Here is a 12,520-nt window from a genome sequence, read left to right as displayed (position 1 = left end):
GTTGAGCAGGATGCTTAAAAGCAGCCACACCCTGTATCACCAAAAGAGTTCAGTACAAAACTTTATTAATATCAACACTGCAAAACTATAAAAGTGAACATAGAGAATCTGAGCGGGCCTGGAGCCTGTCCCATCCACCAGCCTCTGGGACAGCAGCAAGGCCCCAGGCAGCCTTGTAAACAAACTAGAAAAAAAGCAGAACTTTTAACAGCAGCCTTGAGATTGGGCTCTGAGCAGAGGTGTTTGGAATTCCTCCTTTATGCTTTACAATGCTTTTATCTAACATTCTGAAGCACGCAGGCATAGGTGAGAGAAAAAATTACCTGCTTGGTGGCAAGAAAAAAACCTAGAGCTCTGAAAATAGAACCTAGGGAATCAGCAGGTTCCCAGTTCAGTGCTGCTCTTGCATCCTGTGAGGCAGAGCCCTGGCATCATCACGTGCTTCGTGGTCTAGGTAAACAGCTGCAAGCACAGAACAGGCCAAGCCTGAGGTTGTGCAGATGCATGTCTTGCAAGAGGCTTGCCCCTGGGAGAGGCTGGTGTTCCCTGGGCCACCCAAGGGACCCGTCCCCTCCCTCTGTGGACATTCTGCCTTCTCAGGATATTTATCTCATTCCCAGCTCAGTTTGACTAGAACAGGCTGGGCAATGTCATGAGCTGCTCCACAGCAGACTACAGGAGATGGTAGCCTCTGACAAGTGGCAACAAGCAGATGTGGCAGCCTGGAAGAAGTAACTTCAGCAGGATCTGAGAATATCCCTGAAGTTTTCCCAGTGCCTCAGAAAATGGGTGGTAACTCCACTTGGAGGAAGAACTGACACTCTAGAAGGGGAAGCAAAGAGAATCAGGGAAGCAAGACGAGATCCAGGGAGGTAGGACAAAGTAGAAGTCTAATGCCCTGCATGGCTTATACTGCCCATTGCCAACTGCATTTGTACCCTGTGATCCAGAAAGGATCAAAACCACCCATCACTTTTCTATATCCTTCCCTTTTCGCTTCCTTTCCTGGGAATAAGAGTCGCTGTATTTTGTTCCCGTCTCCTCCAGCTTGAAAGGCAGTAATTTAGCTCTCAGTTTGCTTGTCCCAGGGTTTCCCTGCCTGGAGAAACTCCAGCTTCCAATCCCCTGTTCTGCCATGGCTTTCAAAAGATGTTCCCGTTTCTTGGCCACGATCTCCTCTCGGCTCCAGACCAGGATATTAAAGCCTGCAAGGGACAAGGAAACGTCGTGTATCAGGATCTCTACAACAAGTATAATGTGAGGTGGGGTCTGTTCTCCCAAGTAACAAGTGATAGAAGAGGAAACAGCCTCAAGTTACATGAGGGGAGGTTTAGGTTGGATATTAGGAAAGTATTTTTCACAGAAAGGGTTGTTAAGCATTGGAACAGGGTACCCAGGGAAGCAGTGGAGTCACCATCTTTGAAGGCAGATGTGGTGCTGAGGGACACGGGTTAGTGATGACCTGTCAGTGCTGAGCTAAGGGTTGGACTTGATGAACTTACAGGCCTCTTCAAACCAAAACAAGTCTATACTTCTACTGCAGATGCTATCTCCACAGCCATGGAAATTTGATCTCATTAAGAAACATAATCAAGTAATTCCTAATCTCATCTCTCACAGGTCTAAGACCTAAACCTAGAGGTAGCTCCCTTAATCCCATACAGCCTGAGAAAACCTGAGTCCTCTTGGCTTTGTAGCCTAGGAAACTAGATAAATTAAACAAGGGAGAGGGTACAGCCAAGCAGGGAAAGGTTTTTCCTCCATGGTGTTCCTCTGCTGGGACATGGCTGGGCAGTGGCAGCAGCTCCCTGCTGCAGGGGCTTCTCACCCCACCAGGCTCCATGCTCTCAGGAACGTGATGACTAGCAAACTGTTTTCTAACTGCAAAGGCAGAAGACTGAAAAGAAGGCCTTGATCTCTTTCACAGATAGAGAAAATTGTAAAGGACTATTAGCAAGCAGGGTTTGGGAAATCCTCACTCACAACTTGTTTTAGTGTGGATGAACAAGCCTGCCCTTTTCTGGGATTGGAACCCACCCATGCTGGGTGCCCCAGGTTCTCTTTACTCACCCATCCCAGAAGCAAGCGTGTCTCCCATAGGGTTAAATTTGTTGAGCTGAAAATAGAAACACAATCACAGTCTGTAAGAGCATCACTGCTTATATAACAAAGTCATATGAGCACCACAGCTTATATAACAGCAACAAACCATCTGGAAAACCCAGTGCTCCCAAAAGAGTAGCGCAGAAAATCCACAGATGACCAGGGACCAGCCCTGTCTGAGTCAGCAGCTTTAACGGGCAGCCACATCCTCACAGGAGTGTGTGTCCTGAGCAGAGAGGACACTCCCACTGTTCAGTCCTGCACTCCAACACCCCCAGGTCCTCTCAGGCTCAGGGCTCTAGCTCACCGAGATGATGCCGGAGGCGTTGGGGTCGTGGAGCTGACAAACCATCTCCCCGGTGTTGCCATCAAACACGTCCACTGTTCGCAGCTCGTTCACCGTGTACCCCGGGAACTTGGGGTCCGGGTAGCGACCCACCACCACCAGGTCATAGCGAGGGTGCCACGCTGCCTGTCACAGAGCAGAGACAGGGGCAGAGCTCACACCGGCACTGAGGAGGAGTCTGCACGTCCCGCCCACCGCTCCAGGAACGCGGGTATCCTCAGGACGGCGCTCTGCTGGGAGCTGCAGCAGTGTGCACGCCCACCCTCCAGCCCGGCACCCCCACCCTCCAGCCCGGCACCCCCACCAGCCCTCAGGCCGTTTCAGGCTTCACCTTAATGGGCGTGAGGTGCTGAAACTGCCGGTGCGGGTGGGGGATCAGGTGCTGCGGCTTGCTCCAGTCGGAGGAGGAGTAAATCCGGATCTCGCTGCGCTGGTCCGTGCTCAGCAGCTTGGCGCCATCTGTTGGGCTGAAATAGGCTAGGAGAGGGAGACAAGGAGTTGGGATTTCTGTGAAGTGGTAAAACCACAGCCAGGAAACAGAGGTTTGAGTCCCACACGCTCTGCTTTTGTCAAAGGAGCCGTCCCAATCAATTCAGTTCTCTAACCTCAGGCACTGCTGATGCTTCCACACTCGCATCTCGAGGCACAGTGCCATGGTCTGTACAGCAAGTCTCAGAGTGTGCTGCAGCTGCCCTGTCCACCTCCCTCCCTCTGGCCACCTTCCCAAAGCCTTCCTTGCTTTAATTCAGCTGCTGAGCAACCCTCAATCTCAGTGAGAGCTGACACTGCCACAATAAAAGCTGAGCTGACTCTCTGAAGACATCCATACAACCAACACCTTATCTCAGCTCACCTGCATTGACAGGTTTTTCATGAGGAAGCACATGAAGAAAATTCATTTTGTTCTTCATGTTCCTGAGGTCCCAGATTTTAACTGTCTGATCCACAGAGGCTGTGGCCAACAACCATTCACATCGGGAGTTAAACTCCACATGAGTCACTTTCTTCTTGTGCAATTTCAGCTTCCAAATCTGCAGCAGAGGAGAGAGAAAATCATACAGAAAAAAAAAACCTCAACACCTGGATGAAGGAAATGGAATAATCATCTACTAGTGCAGAGTAAAGTGGTCTCACATTTTCAGAGAGTAACAAAACTTCTAAAATACACCACCAAGAGTTTATGCACTGAAAACAGGATAAGAATGAGCTTGGAAACTAATCCCAGGATGCTCATCCACCATTTTATTAGAGCTATATGAAAGGAAAACACAATCCCTGGCTCATGGTGGGAAGTATCAGTGCCACTGTACAAAGCAAGATCCCATCTGGAATATTTTATGCAGTGCCAGTCTTCCACCTGCAGAAAGATTAAAACAAACTGTAACAAGCAGAGAAAATGTGCTGCCAAATTAAGGAAAGACCTGCCTTGTGGGAAGGGACAAGAAGGGCTTGCTTTGTTTATCTTGCTAAGACACATGAGAGGAGATACAACTGGCTTCTAGAAACATCAGCAAAGAAACAAGAGGGTAGGAGAAATCTTTGAATGAACAAGATGACATGGATATAAACTGGCTATGAATAAATTAATATCCAAAGCTGGAATATTATTTCTAATCAATAGAGTGCAGCTGGCCCATGCTCCCTGCAGTCATGGGTATCTCCCAAGTGCAGAAAAGACCATCACATTCTTTCTGGAGGAAGGAAAGGAAGTAAATAACACTGAAGGCAGGCTCTGCCTGCCCTCTCGTGTCTAAAGGCAGGAGTGCAATTCCCCTGCCAGCAGTCCCCAGGTGACCTGCTAGGCACCTATTCATGGAGGGGTATCCATCAAAGCATCTCCTAAATTACCCCTGTTAATGCACTGAGTTTCTGGAAGTGTGAAGTTTGTTGGCAGAGGGTGATCATATCATCGTGTTACCCTGTCATTACTTTGGACAGCAGTAAATACTGTTAAAGAAAGGAGAGCACTGGGAATCATTGGAAATTATTACCATTACACTCAACAGTGTGAAAATGTCTAAGGAATGGCAGAAGTGGAGGACTTCTCACCACCCAGACAACGTGGGGATTCACCTCCTGAACCACAAAGTACTTGCTCCTCTTTTCAGGGTCCCCATAGTGTAGGAAAGCCACGAAGATTCCTGCAGAGGAGACGTTGCCCCAAGCCATACAAACCTCTTCCCCAGAAGTGCTGAGCAGGACCACGTTGCCCATGTTATCCCCTGTCACCACTGCGCGGCTGCTGGCAGAGACATCAACGCTGCAGTACCAGCAACTAGAGGGAGAGACACAAAGTCAGTGCTGCCTCCCAGGGGCAGGAGAAGGCAGCAGAGCTCCACCTCACAGCTCGTCCCTCACAGGGCAGACTGCTGTGGGTTTTAGGGGCAATCTCCTGCCCGATGGGTGGGCCCGAGTATCAGGAAGGGGGACGTCTTATCAGCAGTGCTTTCTGTTGGTGGCTGAATGTGAGATGACTTCCTAGTCGTTTGTGAAGGGCTCAGTGGATGGAATGTGACACAGTGGATCATAACAGAGGCTGAAAAGCCACTTGGTGCCTGCATTGGGACACACCTTGGGAAAGATCAGAACACCCTTATGACATGGACAAATGTACAGACACAGCTCTCAAATCAGATTTTCCACAAAACACTGAAGCAGCAGTAAAGACAAGAAAAGCCTTGGCCTGGAAAGTTGCACATCAAACTATCTCAAATTCAGGCTCCAGGAAAGAAAACTTAATCTGATAAAGACACATCTCTTAACCCCAGCTCTGCAGGATATTCTACAGCAATAAAGCTAGGGTCCTTTGGGAACTTGTTGGGAAAGCTTCACTCACAAAGGTAAATTATTCTGGAATTCAAGGTCGTGGAAATCAGCATGATAAGCCTGAAGCAACCACAAGTGCAGCAGGATAGACTCAACAGCTTGAAACTCATCCCTTGTGCAGGGATGTTTTGTGGCTTTCCTATGTTGAGCTGCTACAGACAAAACAGAACACTGGTGACAACAAAGAGGAGGAACTTACCCTGCTCTTCTCACCCCACACTCTATTACAAGTGAAAAGCTGTCAGTATCTGCAAGACAGGAGATGGCACCACAAGAAAGCAACACCAGAAGATGCAGGCAGCATGCTCAGCTACTGTAAAAGCACAAGTGCCCTGTGGCTGCCTAGCTCCTCACCCACCCTGCAGTGCTAGGGTGAGGACCACAAGCCTGCTTCCAAGCTCCCTCCCAGGACCACTTCACACCAAGAGCCTCCTAACAGGGGCAAAGACGGAGACGTTACAGAGCACAAGCAGCAGCATTAACCCCAGGGAGCAGGGAATCCACCTCGCCGTGCTCTCTTCTCACCAAACATTGTGGTAGTCATGGCCACAGTGTGGGGCACGGGACATCACCTGCACCGCTCTGCCCTCAAGATCCTGCAGAGTTAGGGTGCCATCCCCTGATGCCACATAAAGCTTCGCTGCCTCATGGGGACTGAACTTGAGGTCTCCGAGAGAGTCTCCTGGCCCCTTCTGGAATACACACAAAGCCAAGAGGCATCAAGGTTAGAGGGGAAGACAGAATCTGAATGCAACACATCTCCTGGAACACGTTACTGGCTTCCCTAGGTACAATGCACTGCTGTCTCAAAGGGCATGGATCTAAGAAATGGTTTTTTTTCCTCTCATCTGTTTCCAATCTGAGCACAAACATTTGGAGCCTCTAAGCTCAACCCCACCACTTCAAGCTGCAAACCTCATTAGCAGCACTGCTGCTTCTGCTACAGGGGTGGCATTAATCTGCAGTGAACCACCTGGCTGAGACCAGGCTTAGGAGGTCACAAGCAAAACCAGCCCCACTTCATGCAGAAACCACATCGAGTCTCACGACAGCCTTGCACGAAGCTTTTCTTACAGAGACTTCATTCACCAGTCCCCTACAGGCCCCTTCCAGTGCTGTGTCTGGTCTTTCTCAAGGTGCCAGCAGGCAGGATGAGCCCAGTGCAAGCAGAAATCCTCCTGCTAACCCCATGGCACAGGGACGTTATGTTCTATGTGATATGGGTCTTATGTTGTTTTGCAGTGTTATTTTCCCCCAATCTGTCCACTGGGGAAATGTGGAAACTCCACCCAGAGACAGAAAAGGACACTAGCTGAGAGTCCCCAAACCTGATACTCAAGTGCACTCCATCTGCTGCTCACAGAGCAACTACCTAAAGTCTCACTGCACATACTAGATTTCAGGAAGCCAATGAGGATGAGCAAAGGCCTGCCCATAGGGCTTGCCTGTCCTCACAGCAGCAGGAGGATGGCAAATCCAGGCACCACTCCTGTCACAGTCACCCCAGTGGGATACAAGATCCTCACGTCCCAGGACCCAGTCTAGCCCTCCCTGTTCACCTGGCCAGTCATCCCAGCAGGCTTTACCTTCTGCCCTATTACAAGGTTGCAACTGGAGCAGCCACTTTGGAAGCCAAGCATGAAAGCTGCCAACCAGAAAGAATCAGGTGGGGAAAGGGCAAAGAGGGGGCTAACCCAAACTCCCTCACTTACCTTTAAGCACTGAACTGAAGTAACTAATGAAGAGCTCAGGCTTCCTCACGTGTCCATAGCAAAAGCAATGGTCTGAGAGGGTGATTCTATGCACAGGCAGACAGAGTTGCCTCTAGTGATTCATCTCCTCTTTCCACTCATTACTGAAGGAGACCAGACTCTTTAATTTTGATATTTTAGATAAATACTAAAAGCTGGGTGGGATGAATTGGGTGGGATGATCCTTACAATGCAAACCATTTGAGGTCAGTGGCATTTGTGGAGAAGCACTTAGGGGACTATAAATTGTCCAGTAAAAGCCATCAGACACCACTGCTAACAGGTGAAGAGGTTAGAAGGCCCCCAGGGCACAGAGCTATGGGAGGTTTAAGAACAGACAGCTAGGGAAATCCACTGGCACTCCTACACTCTCCCATGTAGAACAGAAAGTAAGCAGCAGTAAAGAGTCCCTCCCCTTCATGAAGAAAAGCTGCCTCATACCCACCACCCCATTTCAGGGAAAAATAAGGACTGAGTGAGCCTCCCTGGGAGAGGATCCCTGAAATTCAGAGGATAAAGGACACGTGTGTGGAGAAGAGGAAGCCCAGCTCCCACCTATTAGAGACAAACATCTCTCTCTCAATCTCTCTCTCTCTCTCTCTTGCTGCCAGCAGGACACAGAGGCCCAAACTCTGCTGTGTTTCTTACTCCCAGTCCTCGGTGCTGGTGAAGACCCGGACAGTATTGCCATTAAAATCCTGCAGGGTGGTGGTGCCGGCCACTGACGAAGTGTACAGCTGGCTAGGGTTAAAAGGGTTAAACTTCATTCCTGTGATGGCCCCTCCAGCTCCCATCTACAAGGAAGGGGATGAACAAGAGAAAGATCTGCTGAGTGATGGGGAAGGAGAAAAGCGTGTTCTGTAAGTCTGCATTCGCTGCTAGGTCCTTAACAGCAACAGTGAGACACAGCACAGCCCTTCAGGGAGACAAAACTGCAATTCCTTCAGTGCCCAGGCAGTGGACTCCCTGCCTGGCTGGCACCACACTGTTTACAAAGAGAGAAGGACGACCCTGAGATGTCTGGAGGATAGACCTCCTCCCAGTGGATATCTATGTTAAGTTAGAACGGGGATAAAAGTTACTGTCTCGGGCCCCTGTCAGAGTGGGAATGGCTGAATACAGCCCTGAGGGGGCATGCCAGTTATATAAACCATTCATTTGACCTTAGTTTCTCACTTAGATAAAGGGATTTTGTTTCTCCCCACTGAAAAATGTTGCCTCATCTGACGCAGAATAAAAAGTGGGCAGAGAAAGATCAAGACCCAAACCACAGACCCTCTCTCCCTACTTGTTTCTGGCATCCCTTCGAGATAAATGTTTTGCCAGCTACTGTATTAATTTTCCACTGAGTATGCATCAAGTATGGCTTCATTATGAAGTTAACATCCCTCAGCTCTCCCCAGTTCTAGAAGAGTCTGAGACACAGGACATGCCCAAGACCCTCACATGCTTCTCACAACAGCCCCCAGTTTTGTTCTGCAGTCATCGGTGGTACTCCCCTTTTCCCTCCCACCCGTTCCAGAGACTTACCCCTTTTATGAAGCAGGTTTTAGTGACTACTTCATAGTCCCAAAGGATGATGTCTCCACCTTTGGAACCAACAGCTATAGTACTGGGGTATGTTGGATGCCATTCCATGCAGGTCACCCTCCTGTCAAAGGGACTTGCTGTTCGGAAGAGGCGGTACGAGGCCAGAGAGCGCAGGAAGGGCCTCTGCAGACACTGCTCAGAAAAGAGAATCCACAGAATTATCACTTTGGCAGGATCCCTTTGGCAGAAATAGGGAATGAGAAACTATGACACCATAGTGTTGTTCTTCAGCTGAGGAATAGGCACTGCTTGCACGAGCTTGGTGCTTTCTGGACACTTAAAAGAGACAAATCACCTGGAAGATAAAGCCCTGGTGCTTCTGACCTATGGATGTTACAGAAAAAGTTCATTTTCAACTGAAAGAAAGAGTATGACTGAAAAACAATAAAACATGTCTGTGAAGAGGAAAAATCACCACTAAACCTGACATGACTAGCAAAAAAAATAGTCTGACAAAACAGTCAGACCAGCATGCAAAAGTAGCACTGTGCAATAACTCAGCTGGTCGAGTGGGTAAGCTGAAATATGATTGAAGGAAGCACAGTACAGAGGATAAAATGTAGAGTGACAGGGCCAGGTCAACAGAAAGGGGAAGCCACCTCAGCTCTTGCACTTGATAGGATTTCAAAACTTCAGGATGTGCCAGACTTGGAGCCACAAACTCTACGTGAGGAGCTTTAAGCCCCTTCAAAGTTTCCCTGCTCGCGTTGAAGATGTTTTTAGGTAGGGAGCTGAGATGTCCAACAGGTCAAGAAGGAGAAACTCCTCACCTGCCTGAGCTGTGCCCGAATGGAGCCTCCCAGCATGTTCTGATAGACATAATGAACAATGCTGCACTGCCTCGCCAGCTGGTGGAAAAGGACTCTGCTGTTCCTCACCATGGAACCACCTCCACTCCAACCTGCCAGAGGAGAAAAGAGGAAAGCTTGCTGAGAGCCAACCCCTGTCATGTTCATTCACTAAACAACACAGGAAGACATCTGCATTTGCTTCTGCATTCACAAAAAGCTTCATCCACAAAACAAATAATCCTAGAAATAATTCTTCCATGTCTAAGGTGCAGCAGCCTCTGCAATTCTGGAGTCCAGTGCTACCTACAGCCTGCCAGAGCTTTGCATACACATCCCCTTGTTAAACATTCCTTCTCCTTGCCAAAGGTGTATCAAAAACACAACAGGAGAGGACTAAAGCAACACCACAGGTGGTGTTTGGACAGCATACAACATGAGTGGTCCATACCCAAAATACAACAAAGCTTCCCAAAGCCCCAACAACTTGGAAATACCTCATGGGAAGTGGTAAGCCCCTGGCTGCAGCCAAGGAAGGTCAGATGTGTGACCAGCAGAAACATTACCACCTGAATCTTCCCCAGACAGTTCCTGCAATGCCTGCTTGTGAATCAGAATTTTCTATGTGCTCGTGCAGTGCCTGCACAGGCTGCCCACAGCACTGGGAGTTTTGTTTTTGATAACAGACTTGCTGACGCCTCACGGCCTGAAAACATTTCTGTGTGGAGTGATTTCTGCTGAGAGCACAACGTCCTTCTGCATTTGGTTCATGCTCCAAGTTTTTATCTTCAAGGACCTTTACATAAAAAGCCAGATCTGCTCAGTCCCGTGTCTGTGATCCAACCCTCCCCAGGGCAATGGTCTGAGACACCCCAGGGGATTTAGACATCAAATGCATTTCTTAAGAAACAAATAAATGCTATTTTTCATTTAAGGATATTTATAAAAAAAGACCAACAGAAGACCAGAAACATAGGGGTCATTCCATAGGATTAGAACCTAAACAAAATCTTTCTTTAATGCAACACTAGAGCCTAGAAATGCAGAGGTGTGAAAATAAAACTTGTGTGTCCACGTGCCAAGGTACCACCAACACTTCTCCCAGCTGCTGAAGCAGGTATAAAAGTATTTATATTCTCATTCCTTTTTTCACAGAAGAAACTGTATCTACAGTTCCTTTCTCAGAGGTGATCAGAATGGCAGAATTTCTTCCAAATCCCATTTTATTATGAAGGGTAATTTATTAAGAAACAAACTCTAGGCATTTTTAGAATCTGCTGGAAGGAAATCCCTTTTAAAAGGTGTTTCAATTGCAAAAAAATATGAACCCATCCTTCATGGCTCAGGAGGAAATTATTTTTTTTCCAAAACACAGGAAAATCACAACTGGAACAGAATGAAAAGCCTCCAATACAAAGTTATTAATCTTTTTCAAAAAGGTTTAAGGGAAAAATACAATTAGTCTCATTTTTCCAAATTATTACTGCATCAAATTTTCCCTGAAGCTTACAGAAACTGCAGATGCTTACAAAATCTGGAAATCAGGCTTGAAGTTACAATGAACATCATGTAGCTCAATTAACTAGAGAAGATGCTTTGACTCTCCACAATTACACACAGAACTCCTTTCAGGCACAGTATTTTGCCTCCACATCCCCTGTTCCCACTGCCAGCTGCTCCAAGTTTGGAGATACACACCAGACAAATGTACAAAATCACAGAACTCAGGAGGGGTAAAAACCACCTCAGTAATTTCTGGATCCCTAAAGCCAAAATTGTATAGGCAGTGTGTAATATTTCCACACAAGGCAGTAACTTTAGTGATCTCCCTATATAAACAATGGAATCACAGGTTTTATAGGAGAAAAGGAGGCTGGACTTGGTAGTGTTGGGTTAACAGTTGAACTTGATGATCTTTAGAGTCTTTCCAGTCTAAATGAATCTATGAAAATAGCCCTTACTTTAAGTCAAGTCTACACAGCTTTCCTGATAATATAAAGCATTGACCCTTCCAGGATCTTAGAACTTAAAACATCTCTCCTCATAATTGTTCTGTCCCACAATAAAGCAGACATCTGGTAATTCAGGAATTCCACAAAACTTAACCCCCTCAAATGAGCTGTGACTGTATCTTCAGTGAGAAGGCTTCTACCAAGGGGTAGAGAGTCTCAAAAATGAAATGCACACACTCCCTAGGCAGATAACAGGATTTACAGCACCAATACACATCCGTGTATCACTTCAATATATAACCTCAACCAAACCTTCATGCCTGAACGTGCTTCTTGGCATTTCCCCTCTTCAACTAGTTGATGCCTGTCATTTAGGGTTGGGAGAAACAGCAAGGATCTGAGGAAATGTTACCGATTTTCTCTGGAGGTTTGGGTGTTTTTCTCACAAAAAACCTCTTTGTTTGTGGCTCATTGCCTAGTTCCTCGTAGTCTGGTTTCCTCTTCCCAGCTGATTTTGCCTCTTCCATCCGATGCTCACGAGCCTTCTCATGCTTTTTGTCCTTTGGCTGGTTCACTAGAGCCATTGTCTGACCACTAAAAGCAAAGAAAGTAGACGAGGTTAGGCTGTCATACAGTTCCAACTACAGGACACAGGAAAACTGTAAGGAAACACATCCCAGTCGCCTCAAAGTAGTGGTTATACCTGCACCCTCTTTCATCAACATGACACTAGCTTTTTGTTGTGCTCTGCTGGAGAGGGGAACCGGTTCAATAAACTCTCTGTTCACACAGGAAAACGACCGTATCCTAAAGCATTACAATATGTTTTGACAGATGTGCTCCTACCAAACTTTTAAGCTCAAACCCCACATAACTGCATAAAGTACATCTGTGAAGCCGCACAATGCCCTAGCTGTTTCTCTGCTATCTCACTGAGCTCTTTAGATACAGAAAAAGGTCAGAGCTTTGATCATCGTGGCCAGAGCCGACCCGTCTTCTACCCAGAAGGTACTTCCTAATTAACGGCCACTCTTCCTTCACAACCGCCACCTGGGAGCGGGACCGGGTTCCTACACGGGCTGTCCACCGCGGCCGAGGTGCTCTCCCGGCGCTGTCCCTCGCTGTGACGAGGGCCGGAGCTCCGTCCCTCCCGGCGGCAAGGCG

General features: G+C 47.6%; 1 protein-coding gene across 1 annotated transcript; it reads right to left on the bottom strand.

The window, feature by feature from the left end:
* Positions 1-969: 969 nt before the first annotated feature.
* Positions 970-11,940, bottom strand: DDB2 (damage-specific DNA binding protein 2, 48kDa). The gene is made up of 10 exons (XM_008940861.1): positions 11,769-11,940; positions 9,387-9,517; positions 8,557-8,748; positions 7,675-7,820; positions 4,625-4,724; positions 3,303-3,480; positions 2,781-2,926; positions 2,411-2,575; positions 2,071-2,116; positions 970-1,205 (listed from the first exon to the last, which is right to left on the bottom strand). The coding sequence occupies exons 1-10, from the start codon at positions 11,938-11,940 to the stop codon at positions 970-972; spliced, it is 1,512 nt and encodes a 503-aa protein (XP_008939109.1).
* Positions 11,941-12,520: the final 580 nt, after the last annotated feature.

Source organism: Merops nubicus, unplaced genomic scaffold, assembly GCF_000691845.1.
Source record: "Merops nubicus isolate BGI_N331 unplaced genomic scaffold, ASM69184v1 scaffold10975, whole genome shotgun sequence".
Classification (NCBI taxonomy): Eukaryota; Metazoa; Chordata; class Aves; order Coraciiformes; family Meropidae; genus Merops; species Merops nubicus.
Note: the sequence above shows the minus strand (reverse complement) of the source record. Positions and strands in the feature narration are given on the sequence as shown.